General features: G+C 38.1%; 2 protein-coding genes across 3 annotated transcripts; one reads left to right on the forward strand and one right to left on the reverse strand.

Annotated features, from left to right (window-relative positions):
* The first annotated feature begins 8519 nt into the window (after positions 1-8519).
* Positions 8520-9882, forward strand: LOC112072304 (claudin-23-like). The gene has a single exon (XM_024139704.2). The coding sequence runs from the start codon at positions 8606-8608 to the stop codon at positions 9404-9406; it is 801 nt and encodes a 266-aa protein (XP_023995472.1). The 5' UTR covers positions 8520-8605; the 3' UTR covers positions 9407-9882.
* Positions 9883-14836: 4954 nt separating this feature from the next.
* Positions 14837-21043, reverse strand: LOC112072301 (protein crumbs homolog 2-like). 2 transcript variants are annotated; one of them, XM_070439734.1, is made up of 5 exons: positions 20842-21043; positions 18302-18408; positions 16581-16901; positions 16402-16466; positions 14837-16177 (listed from the first exon to the last, which is right to left on the reverse strand). In XM_070439734.1, the coding sequence occupies exons 3-4, from the start codon at positions 16865-16867 to the stop codon at positions 16418-16420; spliced, it is 336 nt and encodes a 111-aa protein (XP_070295835.1). In that variant the 5' UTR covers positions 16868-16901; positions 18302-18408; positions 20842-21043; the 3' UTR covers positions 14837-16177; positions 16402-16417. The 2 variants fall into 2 exon arrangements, with proteins under 2 accessions (XP_070295835.1, XP_070295836.1); XM_070439735.1 differs by having other exon boundaries at positions 18302-18405; positions 20842-21025.
* Between the last annotated feature and the right edge of the window lie 492 nt (positions 21044-21535).

Raw genomic sequence — 21535 nt, forward strand, 5'->3', positions numbered from 1 at the left:
GGTGCGCGCCAGTTGGAATAACAAACAACCATACGCTCAAGAATATTATATTGAGAAGTTGTTATAATCACTACCCCGGGCTTACTTACTCTTTAGTGTAGGAAGGTGTTAGGAGTAGTATTGGATGGTGTGGTGCTAGTTGCGACTCCGGCCTAACAGTGAAGAGTGACTCTCTGGTTAGAAAAAATAATAAATTCATAAAGTTTTATTTTGGGATTGTATAGTTATATGACACTGCCGACCGAAGTACTAGAGTAGTTTATTGGTGTATTAATGGATATGAATATCTTAAACTCCCTAAACAAAGTAGCATTTGGATTCGTGGTTATTACATCCCCCTACTAGTAGTATTGAAGATTATGTTGTATACATTTTCCCTCTACAGTAAAAATAGGGTGTGTATTATTGGAAGATGTTGTTTTAATTACCATCCCCACTACGAAAGTAGTTATTGATTGTATTACACTCCGAGTGCTGTAACATACAGTCTAGAATGGAATTGTTGTAATATTACACTCCCTACAGTAATTAAAATTAGTTATATTGATGTTATATACACTTCCTCGTAATATATACATTGATAATCGTGCTTTAGTAGAGTATTTGGATAATGTTGATTTTACACTACCGCAATACGAGTGTGGTAGGTATTTGGGGAGGAAAGTTTTTTTATTTGTTTTGGTGTTATTTACACTCCCCTTACAGTAGCTAATCTTGGTAATCTGGAACATCTGAAAAAGATTGAGTTGTTTGTGAATATCAATAAATTACTAAATGAGAATAATAGCAAAAAAAATACAATATCAATAAATTTATCCAGATCCATATTGTTTAACGGTGGTAAAGGGGGGAAGAGGACAAGTGTGTGTATTACACTCCCCTTAGTACGAGTAGGGGTATGGGTTGGGATAAAGTGTTATTAGCATCCCATACGACAAAAGTGCTTTGTAGTAATTAGTATTGGGATGTTGTATTACCACTCCACCACAAGACATGGGAGTAATATGTTGGGGATGAAGTTGTGTAGACCAGCTTCTCTGCGTCTGTAATATAGACCAAAAACATCAATACATAACTCAAAGGCAAGTAGTATATTGAAGGAGATGTTGTTATGTACACACTCCGAGTCCGTACGGAAGTTAGCTATTGGGTATACGGGGATTGTTTGTGATAAAGCTACAGCTTCCCCTGTCGGCTGGGGGACGGTTAACCAGTAGTTTATTTGGGGGATGTTAGGTTATATTGCGACTCCCGTACAGTTAGTGGTATGATTGGGATGTCTCCTCCTTACACTCCCCAATACAGTATGGGAGTATATTGCGGCTACGAAGTGGAATTGCTTCTGTATAAATAATCAGTTTGCAACCTGTTTTAGTTTACACTCCCCGAGTTTCGGTTATTGTATACTAGTAGATTTGGGACCGCTCTGTGTTATACACTCCAGCCTATTTGTAATACAAGTTAAAAGTATCTGGATTAATGGAAACTATGTGTTGTTATTTTTTAGCATCCCCTTACAAAGGTCGTAGTGATAGTTTTTGGATGTTAGTGCTTTAATTTTTTGTACACTCCCCTACAGTAGTATTATGGTGAGTGTGTCTGGAGTGTTTTATAATACATCTCGTCCAATTTACAATTACGGCTCCCAACCTAAATTAGATTAAATTGTTAGGGGGTTATTTGTGCAGCCGAATGGTTTGTTTGTTTTAAACACAATTCCCAAATATACAAGTTTTTGTTATACAGAAAAAGGAATGAGTTGTGTGGTGGTTTTCTCTTTTTTAATGTGTTGAAGGAGTCATTGGATAGGACAGAGAAGGTACGGGAGATGTGTTAGTGTAATACACTCCCACGACCTACAACAGTTAGCGTAAAGATGAGAAAACATGAAAACAGATATATTTTTTTATGGTTCGGTATATTTACTGGTAGGGTAATAGGTTCTGCATGGATATGTTCTTATGGCTTTTTTGTTTTTACTGCTTTGTTAATTAACAACCTCCATCCCTTAACCTTATTTAGTCAGTAATATACTTGGTTACAGTTATTTGTGTATGGTTGTTTTTGTTATTTAACACTTTTAACGCCCTACTTGAAATTGAAATAAGGTTTATAGGGCATTCATAAATTTAGAAGAATAACCGCCACAGATGTTTGTTATTTATAATTTTACACTTTCACTCTCTCAGTACAAGTAAGTGAACCTGAGTAAACTCACCTAATACATTAAGTATATATTGGATGATGTTTTTTCATTGTCGATAATTACTACCTACCAAGACAATACCACCAAATATACCCCGCTACCACTCAGTCACTAGCTAGCTATGTAAAGAAGTAGTTACAGTTAAATTACAAACTCAAAACATCCCTACCCTACAACTGCCCAGTCAATAGTTTTGCTGGGATGTTCATGGTTCTGTGTATCTCTTTTTACTATCTCCCCTACAGTTAGGACGAAGCTTAAGTACCAAGTTTTCTTAACGAGATATTGCATCTCGTTGTTATACAGGCTGCAGCCGAATGCTTCTGGCCCTACTAGTAGTTTAAGTTGTGTTGGGGAGAGCTTTGGGGTAGTATGTTTGGATTCGGTTATGAAATTTGGTCTTAGGCGCGCTCTCCCAGTTTAATTACAACTCCCCTTACAAAGTAGATTAGGGTAATTAAATAAGGCCCCATACATTTTTTTGTTTCCCAAATACTTAAAGGTGGGGAGTGCTCGCTCCTCTGTTTTATGTTATGAATTTTTATCACTGCCCTATTGTCTATTAAAGTGAGATAATATTAGAAAAACAAGACCATCGATGAACCAATTATCCCCTCCCACACCTCAAATCCCCATAACAGTAGCATAAATGTAACACTTGTTTTAAGGAGTGGGCTTGTATATGTTACACTCAACGCCAGTACAGTTTTATTGTTAGACAATTTGTAATGATGATATTTGATATTTTTTTATTACACTCCTTCTTACTCACAGAATAAGGATAGTTATTGTGTCGGATGTTGTTTATTACACTGCCCAATAGTGATTGTTACTATTATGTATAGTATTTGATAGGGTTGTGTCATTACAACACTCCCTACGAGGTACTGAACTCCTCTGCCTTTAAGTGTTTTATTTGTACACTTCCTCAATCCTTCTGCTAAAAACCCCAAAAAAACTTTTCCCCATACAATAGATTAGAATACTTTATTAATTTTTGAAGCTTTATGTTAGGGGTATTGTTATTACACTCCCTACGAGTGGAGGGGTATGTTGAGATGTTGTTATTCTACGACAATGCCCCGAGTTATTTTAATACATTAACCAAAGCATTTCCCAAGATAGTTGCTAAACTTGATTGGGTTATTAAAACAACACTACACGCCTGGGAAAAAACACATAAAAACAAATGACACAAGATAGCAATTTTGACGTTGATGTTTAAGGTTGTGTAACACATACCCCGAATACGTGATAAAGAAATTTTCCAAATTAATTAATAACAAACGTGTAAGGAGGAGGTGGAGGGAGGTGTAAAAACAAACTAAGGCATTTGGATGATTGTAACATATTACACTCCACATTTTATACAATAGTATTTTGTAGATTTACATAATTTGTTTAAATTATCATACAACACACTAAACTTTTAGAATGAGTAATTTGGTATGTTGTATTACAACGTCCGCGGATACTGGTGTAAATATTAGATGTTTTATCAATTGCCACAATCCCCTACAGTAATTGCATGTTTATTATCCTGACATGTTGATAGTGCTTTATTACACTCCCCTGACGCAGTAGTTACTTGATGTTGTTAGCATCCCTAGTACTTTTGGATGTTGTATTACACTCCCCTACATAGTAATTTGGATGATTGTTGTTATGCACTCCCCTACAGTAGTATTTGATGTTGTTATTACACTCCCCTACAGTAGAGTTGTATTTGAGATGTTGTTATTACACTCCCTACGAGTAGTATTTGGATGTTGTTATTACACTCCCCTACAGTATATTTTGGAATGTTGTTATTACACTCCCTACAGTACTTTAGTGATGGTTGTTATATACAATCCCCTACAGTAGTATTGGATGTTGTTATTACACTCTAGTGTATTTGATGTTGTATTACACTCCCCTACAGTAGTATTTGGATGTTGTTTATTACACTCCCCTTACAGTAGTATTTGGATGTTGTTATTACACTCCCTACAGTAGCATTTGGATGTTGTTATTACACTCCCCTACAGTAGTATTTTTTTTACCTCCCTACAGTAGTATTTGGATGTTGTTATTACACTCCCCTCAGTAGTATTTGGATGTTGTTATTACACTCCCCTACAGTAGTATTTGGGTGTTGTTATTACACTCCCCTACAGTAGTATTTGGATGTTGTTATTTACACTCCCCTACAGTAGTATTTGGATTGTTATTACACTCCCCTACAGTAGTATTTGGATGTTGTTATTACACTCCCCTACAGTAATTTGGATGTTGTTATTACACTCCCCTACGAGTACTTTGGATGTTGTATTACACTCCCCTACAGTAGTATTTGGATGTTGTTATTACACTCCCCTACAGTAGTATTTGGATGTTGTTATTACACTCCCCTACAGTAGTATTTGGATGTTGTTATTACACTCCCCTACAGTAGATTTGGATGTTGTTATTACACTCCCCTACAGTAGTTATTTGATGTTGTTATTACACTCCCCTACAGTAGTTTTGGATGTTGTTATTACACTCCCTACAGTAGTATTTGGATGTTGTTATTACACTCCCCTACAGTAGTATTTGGATTGTTGTTATTACACTCCCCTACAGTAGTCATTTGGATTTGTTATTACACTCCCCTACAGTAGCATTTGGATGTTGTTATTACACTCCCTACAGTAGTATTTGGATGTTGTTATTACACTCCCCACAGTAGTATTTGGATGTTGTTATTACACTCCCCTACATGTAGTATTGGATGTTGTTATTGCACTCCCCTACAGTTAGTATTTGGATGTTGTTATTACACTCCCCTACAGTAGTATTTGGATGTGTTATTACACTCCCCTACAGTAGTATTTGATGTTGTTATTCACTCCCCTACAGTAGTATTTGGATGTTGTTATTACACTCTCCCTACAGTAGTATTTGGATGTTGTATTACACTCCCTACAGTAGTATTTGGATGTTGTTATTACACTCCCCTACAGTAGTATTTGGATGTTGTTATTACACTCCCTACAGTAGATTTGGATGTTGTTATCACTCCCCTACAGTAGTATTTGGTGTTGTATGTATTTGCACCCTACAGTAGTATTGGATGTTGTTATTCACTCCCTACCAGTAGTATTTGGATGTTGTTATTACACTCCCCTACAGTAGTGTATTTGGATGTTGTTATTACACTCCCCTACAGTAGTATTTGGATGTTGTTATTACACTCCCTACAGTAGTATTTTGGATGTTGTTATTACACTCCCCTACAGTAGTATTGGATGTTTGTTATTACACTCCCCTACAGTAGTATTTGGATGTTGTTATTCACTCCCCTACAGTAGTATTTGGATGTTGTTATTACACTCCCTACAGTAGTATTTGGATGTTGTTATCACTCCCCTACAGTAGTATTTGGATGTTGTTATTACACTCCCTACAGTAGTATTTGGATGTTGTTATTACACTCCCCTACAGTAGTATTTGGATGTTGTTATTACACACTCCCCTACAGTAATTTTGGATGTTGTTATTACACTCCCCTACAGTAGTATTTGGATTTGTTATTACACTCCCCTACAGTAGTATTTTGATGTTGTTATTACACTCCCCTACAGTAGTATTTGGATGTTGTTATTTTACACTCCCCTACAGTAGTATTTTGGATGTTGTTATTACACTCCCTACAGTAGTATTTGGATTGTTTATACACTCCCCTACAGTAGTATTTGGGTGTGTTATTGCACTCCCTACAGTAGTATTGGATGTTGTTATTACACTCCCCTACAGTAGTATTGGATGTTGTTATTACCACTCCCCTACAGTAGTATTTGGATTTTGTTATTACACTCCCCTACAGTAGTATTTTGATGTTGTTTATTACACTCCCCTACAGTAGATTTGGATGTTTGTTATTGCACTCCCCTACAGTAGTATTTGGTTGTGTTATACACTCCCCTACAGTAGTATTTGGATGTTGTTATTACACTCCCCTACAGTAGTATTTGGATGTTTGCACTTCCCTCAGTAGTATTTGGATGTTGTTATTGCACTCCCCTACAGTAGTATTTGGATGGTGTTATTACACTCCCCTACAGTAGTATTTGGATTGTTGTTATTACACTCCCCTACAGTAGTATTTGGATGTTGTTATTACACTCCCCCTACAGTAGTATTTGGATGTTGTTATTACACTCCCCTACAGTAGTATTTGGAATGTTGTTATGCACTCCCCTACAGTAGTATTTGGATGTTGTTATTACACTCCCCTACAGTAGTATTTGGATGTTGTTATTGCACTCCCCTACAGTAGTATTTGGACAGTGATGCTAAAATGTTGAATTTGTCTCTACACTCCAGCATTTTCAATTGCTTTGTCGAGAAGCTCCCTGCAAGTAAGCATTTCATTGGATAGTGTTACCATCAGTATCCTGTACATACGACGAATACAACTTGCAACTAGACATATAAAGTGCTTTCATTTCAAAACGGTAAATCAGAAAAGTCTGAAAATACCCTGAAATAAAAGATGACATTCTGTACTGTAACCACATATCAAACATTTGATCTCAAATCCGAAATTCTGGAGACTTGAGACACATTTAAAAATGTTGCATCACTGTCAAAATAAAGATATAGTGCAGTATAATTCAGAAACACCAAGATGACCCCAATTTTGAAAGTTAAACCATTTAAACATACCTATTTCTTCATCAATGTTTAAAACTGGAGTGGATTCCAATCCACTGGTCCTTGTCAATTGTTTTTCTGAGGTCTTGGCTGATTTCTCTTGATTTTCCCATGATGTCAAGCAAAGATACAATGAGTTTGAAGATAGGCCTTGAAATACATCCACAAGTACACCTCCAACTGACTCAAATTAGCCTATCAGAAGCTTCTAAAGCCATGACATAATTTTCTGGAAAGGCACAGTCAACTTAGTGTATGTAAACTTCTGACCCACTGGAATTGTGATAGTGAATTATAAGTGAAATAATCTGTCTGTAAAAAATTACTGGAAAATTGACTTGTGTCATGCACAAGTAGATGTCCTAACCGACTTGCCAAAACTATAGTTAGTTAACAAGAAATGTGTGGAGTGGTTGAAAAACGAGTTAATGACTACAACCTAAGTGTATGTAAACTTCCGACTTCAACTGTATATTGGTTTCTCTGACATCTGGACCTTTTATGGAATATTATGTTATTCTTTTTGAGATTGACTGTCAGGGCCCAGGTTTGACAGACTGTTGAAGATTATCTACTTGTCCCCTGTTCTGTGGGGGCAGCGGTACCAGGTCATCGGACTACAGGACAGAGTTGATTTCTGTGTCATTAAGATTGAGACCAGACCGTGAGCTGTTGACTGCTCAAATTTTTGGGACAATTAATTTAGTTCATTTCATTCACAAAGTTCAGGTATGGAAAGCTCTTAGAGACAAATTTAGAAAGTAATCCCAGGTGAATGTAACATGTATTGACTCATGGGGTTGAAGATTTATACAATCAAGATTATTAGTGTTATTTTTCATATATTTTTTTACCAATGTTAGAATTTTTCTTCCACTTCGACATTCATATTTTGTGTAGACTGTTGACAAAAAAGGATTAAATCCATTTGAATCACACTTAACAAGAAAATGTGGGGGAATAAGTAAAGGGGTGTGACTACTTTCTGAAGGCACTGAGACCAGCTCACCCTATTAAAAGAAAGATGGTCCAGCCCAATTTGCCCATGCAGACAGGTATACTATACTGTATGAAATACTAATAATTAAGTTAAACATTTTGAGTGTAGGACCAAACGTTTAATTCTCTCTGCATCAATTGACTGTTTCATGTCATCACCACCACGACAGGCCAGTTCCTGTTGAGCCACATTCCAGAACATTCTCAGTTGAGGAAGTATTCTGATGACCACATTCCCAGTCAGGCTGTCAGCTTCGAGGAAGCCATATCATAAAACGTATTGATATTACAGTCAGTTAAATGCATCATCGTGATTGGTTCCTTTCTTATTAGGCTAAACTCCCAATGTTATAACATAAGGAGATTGATACGAAAATGAAGTCGGTAATATATATTTGTTTAATATAATGTGCGTGTATTTTGAAATAGCATTAACTAGGCGGATGTAGCATACTGAAGCCCAACATTTAGATACACATATTAAGTTAGTCGTATAATAGCCTATATCAAATTGGACGAGATTAGAAGCTGTCTAAAGCAGATGCAACAGGTGCTCTTTCAAAGTGAAACCACACCCAATTTATTATCACCGTACCACCCCCCTCAGTTTCAGTCGGACAAGTTTTTAAGTCAACGCTCCAGACTGTCAACTTTAGTTTCCTTAGACTGACTAGTGCTGCTGTATCACCTTAACAAGTTAGTAACAGCAGTCCAGAAGCCATGCCGAGCCAAGCGGAGCAGTGGATCCGCACTTCGATGCGCACTCCGGGCATTTTTATCTTCGGAATGGTCCTTGCCCCTTGCGGCTGGATCCTAAACCTCACAGCGACAGTGGCTCCTAACTGGAGAACCATCAACACTATCGCCTTACTGCCGGTTGATACGTTCCTACAACAAGGCATCTGGGACATATGCAAGGTGTCCGACACATCCCGAGTAAACCAATGTAGCCAAAAGGACGAAGCGTACTTCAACAACCAGATTATAGTGGTCGCCCAGGGCTTGATGGTAGCGTCTCTGATATTGACTCTGATCGGGCTGGCCACGGCAACCCCCGGGGTAAGGTGCTGGAGAGACCGCCCGAACTGGACAGTAGCCGGGCTGGGGGGAATGCTAATCTTTCTGTCTGGAGTCTTGACGATCATCCCTATTGCATGGTACACTCATATCCTCAAGGACATCGCCGCATCCAGCACCGACATTCGCGTCGGCTACTGTATTATTTTGGGATACATCGGGGGAATCTTCGAGCTACTGGCCGGCTTGGTCATGTTCATTGGGATATGTCGTTGCTGTGGCGGTAAGAACCGCGGAGAGACGCGAGTCTCGGAGACCACAGCACACTTCAGAAACACCAAACCCCCAACGCGCCGCATCGAGATGCCGAGCATAGCCCGAACCCGGAGTAGCGCTAGCAGCGTTCCCTACTCTAAAGACTCTATGGAAGACGAGGCGGACTTCCCCCGGGCAAAGAGCACCTCGTACGGAGGAAGACGACCTGCTTATGACGTTGATCTGTGAGGACATTATGGTGAAGAGGGTCAGTTGCCATTGATGTGTGACATGTGTTCTATAGCACTACATAGTAACGTTACATATCTACCAATGAAGGACATTTACCTCTACATGTAGGCATGTCGTTTTAACCATAAAACTAGACCTAATCTTGTTTGGGTGAATATGATAGTAATATAAATTKATTCACACTTTTGGGAATATGCCTATGATGTGGCCTATGGCATGTTAGTATTTGAAGATGTAACATTATTTACAAATGACAATGCCAGCTCCATAGAACATGGAATATAGTGCCTTCGGAAAGTATTCAGACCCCTTGACTTTTTCTACATTTTGTTAGGTTACAACCCTATTATAAAATTGATTAAATTGTTTTTTCCCCATCAATCTACACACACTACCCTGTAATGGCAATGCAAAAACAGACTTTTAGAAATGTTTGCTAATTTATAAAAAATAAAATCACATTTACGTAAGTATTCAGACCCTTGACTCAGTTCTTTGTTGAAGCACCTTTGGCAGAAATTACAGCCTTGAGTCTTGGTATAACGCTACAAGCTTGGTACACCTATATTTGGGGAGTTTCTCCCATTTTTCTCTGCAGATCCTCTCAAGTTCTGTCAGGTTGGATGGGGAGCGTTGCTGCACAGCTATTTTCAGGTCTCTCCAGAGATGTTCCATCGGGTTCAAGTCCGAGCTCTGGCTGAGCCACTCAAGGACATTGAGACTTGTCCCGAAGCCACTCCTGCGTTGTCTTGGCTGTGTGCTTAGGGTTGTTGTCCTGTTGGAAGGTGAACCTTCGCCCCAGTCTGAGGTCCTGAGTGCTTTGGAGCAGGTTTTCATCAAGGATCTCTGTACTTTGCTCTGTTCATTTTTCCCTCGATCCCAACTAGTCTCCCAGCCCCTGCTGCTGAAAAACATCCCCACAGCATGATGCTGCCAACACCATGCTTCACCGTAGGGATGGTGCCAGGTTTCCTCCCAACGTGACGCTTGGCATTCAGGCTAAAGATTTTAATCTTGGTTTCATCAGACCAGAGAATCTTGTTTCACATGGTCTGAGTCCTTTAGGTGCCTTTTGGCAAACTCCAAGTGGGCTGTCATGTGCCTTTTACTGAGGAGTGGCTTCCGTCCGGCCCCTCAACCATAAAGGCCTGACTGGTGGCGTGCTGCAGAGATGAGTGTCCTTCTGGAAGGTTCTCCATCTCCACAGAGGAACTCCAGAGCTCTGTCAGAGTGACCATCAGGTTCTGGTCACCTCCCTGACAAAGGCCCTTCTACCCCGATTGCCCATTATGGCTCGGCAGCCAGTGTTGGTGGTTCCAAACTTATTCCATTTAAGAATGAGGCCACTGTTCTTGGGGACCTTCAATGCTGCAGAKATGTTTTGGTACCCTTCCCCAAATCTGTGCCTCAACACAATCCTGTCTCGGAGCTCTACGGACAATTTATTCGACCTAATGGCTTGGTTTTTGCTCTGACAATGCACTGTCAACTGTGACAGGTGTGTGCCTTTCCAAATCATGTCCAATCAATTTAATTGACCACAGGTGGACTCCAATCAAGTTGTAGCCATTGAGTGGCTGCTGCCAACATACTGACTAATCTCTAGCCACTTTAATAATGAAAAATGGATGTAATAAATATATCACTAGCCACTTTAAATAATGTTTACATACCCTACATTACTCTTCTCATATGTATATACTGTACTCTATACCATCTACTGCATCTTGCCTATGCCGTTCAGCCATCGCTCATTCATATATTTTTATGTACATATTCTTAGTCATTCCTTTACACTTATGTGTATAAGGTAGTTGTGAAATTGCTAGGTTAGATTACTTGTTKGATATTACTGCATAGTCGGAACTAGAAGCACAAGCATTTCGCTACTCACATTAACATCTGCTAACCATGTGTATGTGACAAATAACATTTGATTGAGAAACATTTAAAGGATTATCAATGGAAACAGGATGCACCTGAGCTCAATTTCGAGTCTCATAGAAAAGGGTCGGGAATACTAGAAAAATTCTAAGAACCTGTTTTCGCTTTGTCATTATGGTGTATTGTGTGGGGATTTCTGAGGAATTGCCTTTATTTAATCAATTTTATAATAAGACTAATATAACAATGTGTTAAGTCAGGGGTTCTGAATACTATATACACACACATACACCCTTAAATATTCAATGGGTTGGGATCTGTGTGCTCAAATCATTGTCTACTTAATTGTCTAAATGCACTTTATATTCTATTCCGGGAGGATAGGATGCTCAGACTACATGTTACTTCCTACTGGAAATCATTTTATTAAGGGCTGTTTGGCCTACAAGTTATCCTACTGTTAGGATACATGTTATGATCCTACTGCAAGTGATTTTATTTAGGGCTGTTAGGATACATGTTATGATCCTACTGCAAGTGATTTTATTTAGTGCTTTTAGGATATATGTTATCTTACTGTAGGATACAAGGGGTTTTATTCAATAAAACATTTATAGTAGTGTTTTTCTGTTTAATACATTCTATTAATTCCTACTGAGGGTTGACATGTTGAATTAACAGTTTAACGACAGTAGTTTGACTCTACAGACTGAGGTTAAGATACAAGACAGAATAGTGAAATASAAGTCACAGGTGTCCCATTGATCKATACTATTCCGGAACAGAACCGTTATTTTAAAAGCATGGGAACCAGTTAATAACGTTATTTTACATTCCAGGCATTTTTCTAATCCCACAAAAAGAAAAAGAAAGCTCCTATGCAAAGCCCTCACTGTCACTCAAACGTATTCCAGTGTCTGCCTGAAAATCTTTGACTGAGCATGTTGTTTAGGCTACCTGCCCCCTTCTGAAGCAGAGGCAACAGTACTGACAGTACAAGCTTTTTTATTTATTTCACCTTTTAACCTGGTAGGCCTGTTGAGAACAAGTTCTCATTTACAACTGCGACTTGGCCAAGAAAGCAAAGCAGTACGACACAAACAACAGAGTTACACATGGGATAAACAAATGTAGTCAATAACAAAATAGAAAAATRGATACAGTGTGTGCAAATGTAGTAAGATTAGGGAGGTAAGGCAATAAATAAGCCATACAATTTAGCAATTAAACACGAGTGATAGATGTGCAGAATATGAATGTGCAAGTAGAGATACTGGGGTGCAAAAGCAAAAGAGGGTAAGTAATAATATGGGGATGTGGTAGTTGCGTGTGCTATTTAGCAGAGAACTGGAAGGAAAGGCGACCAAAGGAGGAGTTGGCTTTGGGGGTGACCAGTGAAATATACGTGCTGCAGCTACGGGTAGGTGCTGCTATGGTGACCAGTGAGCAGAGAAGGCGGGGTACAGTACAAGCTTGATTCAGAAGATATGGAGATACATATTTAATTAGCTAGAAGAGAATGGATTCACTTTTTCACTAGTTAAAGGCCTAGTTATCACMTTTCATGTTGGATTTATTAACTACAGAAAGGTAATACTTGTTTTAATGCTGGTGCCCTTCTGGTATACTTGTCTGTCCATCACATATAAACTAGATTAACTGCTCTATCCACTGAATGGTTTAATACATTTAATAAGTTCAATGTTTAAAAAAGTTGATTTGACAGGTTATAAAAAGGAACAATATACACCGGTAAATGTTTTGTTGTTGCTTCAAACCAGTTCAGAACTTTATTTTGCTTGTCAGAAGAGTGGAACGAAACAATTGTAAAATAATTTGGGTTTAAACCCTGCTTTCTACTCTAGGAATGCCAACAAATTGTTTTGTTGGCCAAGTGCATGGATGTCATAAACAGGTAAAAACTAGGCCTAGTGATCTACAGGTTAGTTCTACAAAGTGTGATGGGTTCGACAAATGTGATAAACAATCCGTTTCAAAGGATACCACTAGGAGACATTGATCACACAGAAGTAAACAGTGTTTTAATGTGAATGTGCCCAGGTTTAAGCATATCCAAAATTCAGATACAAGAACAAAGCTTAAAAAATACAATGGATAAAATATTTTGTTTGCAATGCGACTACAATAATTATTCAAGAACATAGCATTTTATCTACATGGAATTAACAAGGCGGTTGTATGATCCAAAAGTCCATGACTGGACAGGCTTCCTTTATGTTCTCACCAACCTCCAGAGGGAGAGACTGGAGCAGCTTGAAATTAAGACAAACTCACTTGAGTTTACAGTTACTAGAGAAAATTATATCAGCGAGGGGACCAGACTTGTATACATATATATTTTCAAACCTTTGTGGCAAATGAAAAGCTCCGTTGATATTCCTGTCATGTTTCGGATCAACTGAATGTTGCCATTGCTTAGGTGTGCCTATTAGTCACTCATGAGTCAGAGATAACACTAAGTCAGGCAACACAAAATCAGTCAAACAAACCACAAGCAACACAACCACAAGCAACACAAACCAATCAGGCAACACAAACCAATCAGGCAACACAAACCAATCAGGCAACAATCAGGCAACGGAATGCATCACCACACTAATCAGTCATAACAGCATGCATCACCATATAAAGCAGACAGGCCAGGATCAGTGTGAGAAAAGCTGCTGCTCGTCGAGGCTTTGGTTTCCCAGAAAAAAATGAATAAAGTTAGTCAGTATAAAGACGTAACCAAAAGAACAGTCCTTTATACGAGTAGTCCCACCATATATGGATTTATATTAGTACCACAGCATAGTGGTTTATATACGAAGTCCTATGGAATAGTAGTTAACACTAGTAGTACTAGCGCATGTAGTTTATATGAATAGTACTACAGTATATAGTTGGTAATATAAATAGCACTAAAGTATTTAGTTGCTTGTATTAAAAGTACTACAGTATATAGTTGTTTATATGAATAGTACTTCAGTATACTGTATACAGTAGTCGTGTATATAAGGTAATCATACATTTAGTTGTTTATATGAAGAGTACTACAATATATAGTTTACATGAAGAGTACTACAGTATATAGTTGTTTATATGAATAGTACTAGAAATATATAGTTTACATGAAGAGTACTCAGTATATAGTTGTTTATATGAATAGTACTAGAGATATACTACGTTTACATGAAAGAGTACTACAGTATATATTGTTTATATGAAGAGTACTACAGAATAGTTGTTTATATGAAGGTATACAGTATATAGTTTACATGAAGAGTACTTAAGTATATAGTTGTTTACATGAAGAGTACTACAGTATATAGTTGTTTAATGAAGAGTACTACAGTATATAGTTGTTTATAGTTGTTTATATGAAGAGTACTACAGTATATAGTTTACATGAAGAGTACTACAGTATATAGTTGTTTATATGAAGAGTACTACAGTATATAGTTATTTATACATGTACCAGAGATGGAGCCAATGAAAAGGCCAAGCTCTGATGTTGGACAGTAAACTTCACTTTGATCTAAGGCACTCAGCAGCACAATAGGGATAGTCATGCAATCCTGAGTATGCAAGACGAAACCTGTTTTCAAGAACACTACAGCCTGTATAGAACAGTGTTTATTTTCAAACCTCAATCCCCAGCGGATGCTTTCTGTTGCCAATGAAAAACACTGTTGGACTGACTGGTTTACCAGCGTTGAAATTCCTGTCATGTTTTGGAGAAAATGTGTAAAATGTTTCCACTCCTTAGGTGTGCCTTTCAATCACTTGTCCTGAGTCAGATAACACTAACAGTCAGGTCAGGATCAAACAGAGGTAAATCAGTCAGGCCCGGATCAAACGGAAGGAAATTGTTGAGAATTGTAATTTTTATGTAACCTTTAATTTTGTGGTTTAACTAGGCAAGTCAGTTGAGAACAAATTCTTATTTACAATGACGGCCTACCCCGGCCAAACCCGGACGACCCTGGGCCAATTGTGCGCCGCCCTATGGGACTCCTAATCACGGTCGGTTGTGATACAGCCTGGAATCGAACCAGGGTCTGTAGTGACACCTTTAGCACTGAGATGCAGTGTTTTAGACCGCTGCGCAACTCAGAAGTAACGACTTTTCAAATAAGTCACATTACGTTCGCTGACAGTTTGTTAGCAATGCTAGCCTTACAAACTGCATAGCATATCATTACAGCAGTTGCTTCTAGGTACCGCATGTTAGCTAGCTACTAATACAAACTTGCCAGTATATTAACTATATGCTATCTAACTACACAACATTTATTGACTTGATTATTGATTATTCTTTGCTTAGCTAAGTGGTATAGTCGTTGTGGGTTCTCAATGAAGTCGTAAAATGTCTATCTAGTAATTTGTTAGCTATGCTAACAAGAAGTTGCATGGCAACAGCATCAACTACCGATAAACAGGCGAAGCGCTAGTACAATCAACTGAAAGGATACCGGTCATTTACAGTATACTAAAAATCAACAAACAGTATATAGTATGTAATATATACTTATTAAGTATGTAGTATACAGTTTGTTAGTATTCGAACACAGCTATAGCCAAAAAACAGTCCTTACTTTATACGAGTAGTCCCACCATATATGGATTTCTATTAGCACCACAGCATAGTGGTTTATATACGAAGTCCTATGGATTAGTAAACACTAGAATATGTAGTTCATATGAAGAGTACTACAGTATATAGTTGCTTATATAAATAGTACTACAGTATATAGTTGCTTATATAAATAGTACTACAGTAAATAGTTGTTTATATAAATAGTACTACAGTATATAATTGTTTATACCGGGGATAAAGCCTGATGAAGGGGATGTGCTCTGATGTTGGACCGTCAACCAAACCTACAAGAAGTGTGACAATGTCATTAAAATCACAGAGAACAGACATTCACAGTTCACTAGACATGTTAAACACTTCATAAACTTTAAACATTCATACAAATTGTTTTAACTACTGTAAATAACATCGTACCAGTTTTTTTCTTAACATGAAATTCATGTTTGTGGCATGAGTTATGGTTCAGTTATTGCTAATTATTGTGTGAGAACGTGGTTGAATGTCCTACCTTGAGTATGGTGGTGCTACAGAATGTCTTTCTCTAGACCWTTAGAATCCTTGGCTGCAGCTTTCCTATGACGACACACACAACATTAGCACAAGGGTTCAAGTACAGGAGGACCGTTTCACCATACGTTCAGTTGRTGTATTTATATTTAATTATGACAATAATTCTATAGTTACCACCTTTTGACCTTGACCCTCTGCCTGATGAAAGCAATGATGAAGGAAAGGATGAGGATGCCAACGATAAAGGCCAATACCCCCAGGGTGAGAGGAACACTGATTGCCTCATTGACACTCTCATGGCAGAACTCTCCTCTGTACCCCAGGATACACTCACAGGTGGTGGCCTGTCCCTGAGCCACACAGTGACCATGTCCTTTACACAGCTGGGCAGCACAGGACTGCAGGTCCAGACCACGCACTACACCATCGTCCAGGTGGAGGGTTACGGTGGGAGAGATAGCCATGACGTCGGCTGAGCCTCAGGTCACACCAGGGTAGCTGAGGATGGAGCAAAGATCTAAAGCCTTAACATACAGTATGTATAGTACCATCTATACCATGTGTTCTAATGTAATACATACAGTATGTATAGTACCATCTATACCATGTCTGTTCATGTAATCATCAGTATGTATAGTACCATCTATACATGTGTTCAATGTAATCATACAGTATGTATAGTACCATCTATACCATGTGTTCTATGTAATACATACAGTATGTATATACCATCTATACATGTGTTCTAATGTATATACATACAGTTTGTATACGCCATCTATACCATGTGTTCAATGTAATACATACAGTATGTATAGTACCATCTATACCATGTGTTTAATGTAACATACAGTAGTATAGTACCATCTATACCATGTGTCTAATGTAATACATACAGTATGTATAGTCCACCTTATACCATGTGTTCTAATGTAATACATACAGTATGTATAGTACCATCTATACCATGTGTTCTAATGTAATACATACAGTATGTATAGTACCATCTATACATGTGTTCTAATGTAATACATACAGTATGTATAGTACCATCTATACCATGTGTTCTAATGTATACATACAGTATGTATAGTACAATCTATACCATGTGTTCTAATGTAATACATACAGTAGTATAGTACCATCTATACCATGTTTTAAGTAATACATCACAGTATGTATAGTACCATCTTATACCATTGTTCAATGTAATACATACAGTATGTATGTACCATCTATACCATGTGTTCTAATGTAATACATACAGTATGTATAGTACCATCTATACCATGTGTCTAATGTAATACAACAGTATGTATATACCATCTTATACCATGTGTTCTAATGTAATCATATATTATGTGTTTACCATCTTACCATGTGTTATAAAATGTCTAAAATCCTGTTTTCGCTTTGTCATTTGAGTAGTGTGTGTAGATAAAAATGTATCAATTTTAGAATAAGGCTGTAACTTAACAAAATGTGGAAAAAGGGTCTAAATACTTTTCGAACACAATGTATCCGCGTTATGGCTGGACAGACAGCTAGACTAGAAGACATTAATGTAGTTATGGCTGAGCAGACAGCTAGACTAGAAGACATTAATGTAGTTATGGCTGAGCAGACAACTACATTAGAAGACAGGTGTGCTTATGGCTGAGCAGAAAGCTAGATATGAATACAGATATATGTAGCAGAGCAGACAGCAAGACTAAGACAGATGTAGCTATGGCTGATCAGACATCTGTAATGCTGGAGCAGCTTGGAAGCACCCAGTCAATCAGGTTCAACAGGATCACAGACCTTAAACAATGGCTCCAGGTGAGAAACTGAAAACACCCACGGCAGGAATGGTGGAGAACATTACATACCAACACATCTCTAAAAGGTGTACTTACTAGTATCAGAGTGTAGAGAAGACTAACCAATCAGGGCGTAGAGAATGCTTCTTTACAAGAGGATTCCTTGGTTTAATCTGGGACATGCATCTGAATGTAAACTGCTGCTGTAGAGGTGTTCAGAGACAGAAAAACTTTTCTTAAGAAAATAAAATCAGGAACAGGAAGGAGACGAGCCCTAACCCAAGCTCTGTGAATACCTGAAAACAGGAACTATCAGCTCAGCTAGAGCTAACTACCCCTCCCTGGTGGGAGGCAGTCAAACTCGCTGAACTGCTGCAGAGAAAACAGGCTGCCTGTGTAAAGACAGTCTAATTCCGATCTTTATATCACTAAATTGGTATTTTGACCAATCAGATAAGCTCTGAAAAATATCTGATGTGATTTGTCAAAAGACCAATTAGTGGAGAAAAAAAAATATGACTGCCTATGTAAAGGCAGCCACAGGAACAAACTCATGCAAATTTATGCTGAATTTATTTTGTTGAAATTAGGTGCAAATGGGCAGTTGAGAGCTAGAGCTTTCAATGGTCAATCAGCTTCAGGGCAGTTCCTTCTACTGGTCCTCCATACTGCTCTGTTTTGGCCATTGTGTAGAGAGACTAGAACGTGTTGCATGACCTGATATTGCTGTCTAAGGGTCTTATGTTGTCTGATTAATCAGGCTGTAAAACAACTCAGCAGTGGTGTAAAGCACCCAGTTGTCATACTGGAGTAAAGATACCTTAATAGTAAATGACTCAAGTAAAAGTCACCCAGAAAAATACTACTTGAGTAAAAGTCTAAAAGTATTTGGTGTTAAATATACTTAAATATCAAAAGTAAATGTAATTGCTAAAATATACTTATTAACTATCAAAAGTATTAATAATTTCAAATTCCTTATAATAAGCAAACAGCACCATCTTTCGTATTATATATATTTAGCCAGGAGCGCACTCTGAAAATGTAACGAGTACCTTTGGGTGTCAGCGAAAATGMATGGAGTAGAAAGTACATTATTTTCTTTAGGAATGTAGTGAAGTACAAGTTGTCAAAAATAGAAACAGTAAAGTACAGATACCCCAAAAAACTACTTCACACCAGTGCAATTCATTGGTTTCATACAGCCTGAACCATCGGAGTGCAAAATCCTGTAAATGTTCCTTTCAAGCCAGAATGTTGAATACATTTAATTTAAAACGTACTCAACTGGTTGTCTGTGTGGTTGGTCCTTCAGCTGCTTGAAATTAGATACAAAAATCCACAGAATAGTATTGTTAACCAGACTTTTTAGAGAGATGGTATGTTTGGCATTGCCAGCTGAATGCGAGGAAACCGCTAATTCGAAATGTTCAGTCTGTGGTTCAGTTACTTTCTGCTACTGTTTACAAAGTGTTTTAGTCATGTGTGCCAGAATGAAAACACACCGGAAATATAAGCTGACCGAACTATATACTTAAAGGCTCTAAAAGAAATAGGTGAACAATACTTTCCTGTGAATGCTCACATTTCYAGCAGCTGAAGGACAAACCGCACAGACAACAGGTAGAGTAAATTGATATGAAATTGTATTCAACATTCTGTCTTGTATGGAACATTTACACAATTTTGCACTTCAAGGTTTCAGACCGTGTACAGTATACCAATTCATTGTGCATTACAGCCTGATTAATCATTTTGCACTCCAATGGTCTATTGAAGTTATCAGGAACGCAGTACTAGGCCTTAACTGGTCTGTAACCGGATTTAAAATGAGCATCTTTTGCTAGGTTTCCATCCAAAAAGGTGACAGATTTGGATTAAAATATTATAAAACATGCACATTTTCTTAATAGTGGTGGATCCAAACTGACTTGATAAATCTGTGCATTATGTAGTGCACACAAAGTAAATATTCACTTAAGTTTATCTACCGAATAAAAAMAAATCATAAATTGAATGCGTTTGCATCACATTCAACTCTACGGGTAGATTTGTACCAACTGTTGCGTTAAAAAGCCAATGTGCCTACACTGGTCTTGACACGTGCAGTTTAGCCAACAGGTAGCAGATACAGTATGGGTAGGCTGTGCGGGTTGTATAGTCTACATGAGATTATTATGGATAAGAGAGAGAATATTTGTATTTGTCAAACGGCAGTCAAGCATCTATCATCATGTCAGCAGAAGACCCTCGATATTCATTGTAAAGGAGCATCAAGATGCACTTTCACCACCCTGTTAAATTCATAACAATTGTTTTCATCTGTTGCCTAATAAACTGCATGGTTTCCTGAGTTGTAGTGGGAGGGCCACACACCATATCAAGTTACTCCAAGTTTACTTCGATATGGAGCCATTTCCACCGTCATTTCTCGCATAATTAATTTGACCAACAAAAAAGATCACGCAATGTCGAACAAGAAAATTCTGTCGGCATTTTATAAATTGTACCGAAACTTCCTTTTTCCATCACAGCGTTTTTTTTTATACTGTATGACTTTACTCGTATAACTGTGGTTGACGTGAGAAATCAGGACCGTGTATTATATACATGTGCTCAGGAGATCGCAAACTTACCGAGTTCTTGACCACTTGGTTGTTGACAAAATAAATATGCACAATAAAAAAACATTTTTTTTTAAAGCTACTAGTTTAGAAGACAGCCATAACTAGGCAACATCTACCCTAATTAAAGACGATAACGAACACAAAGAAACAAGCAAAGGCTGAAAGGCTTCTGGCCTCGTCTCTCTCCCAGACTGCCAACCAATCCTGAGTGCTCACACCTGAGTAATTATCAAGACTTCCTGGAAGAGAACATCACCTAAACTGGTTTCTGCTGCCCCCTGGGGATTTTTATTTACTTGATTTAACCTTTATTTAATGAGGCATGGTAGTGTATGTTGTCTGTACAAAACCCTCGGTCTCATACCCTCTCTCAGGCCTGGGAGTTAGAGACAAACTAATGTTAGGTTTCATTGATAGACTTAATTCATCTCTGGTATAGGCTCATTTTACTATGTGACTTTATGCTTATACATGACTCATTCAATATGGCAGCCTTCGCCTCTAGGTTAGAAAAGCAGGCCAGCAACTGGAGGTTTGCCTGTTTGAATCCCAGTGCTGACAGAGGGAAAAAATCTGTCAGGAAGTGAGCCTGCAACCGTAGGGTTGTTGGCATCGATATCTCAGGTGCCACCTACTGCCTATGTTCCATTTAGCAAGGAACTTAAAACAAACTGCTCATTGGGTGCTGCAATGTGGCTGCCCT

Source organism: Salvelinus sp. IW2-2015, unplaced genomic scaffold (assembly GCF_002910315.2).
Source record: "Salvelinus sp. IW2-2015 unplaced genomic scaffold, ASM291031v2 Un_scaffold1884, whole genome shotgun sequence".
NCBI lineage: Eukaryota > Metazoa > Chordata > Actinopteri > Salmoniformes > Salmonidae > Salvelinus > Salvelinus sp. IW2-2015.

Bases quoted from the DNA above. Each gene is read 5' to 3' on its own strand.
- LOC112072304 (XM_024139704.2), top strand. From the start codon at position 8,606: ATGCCGAGCCAAGCGGAGCAGTGGATCCGCACTTCGATGCGCACTCCG.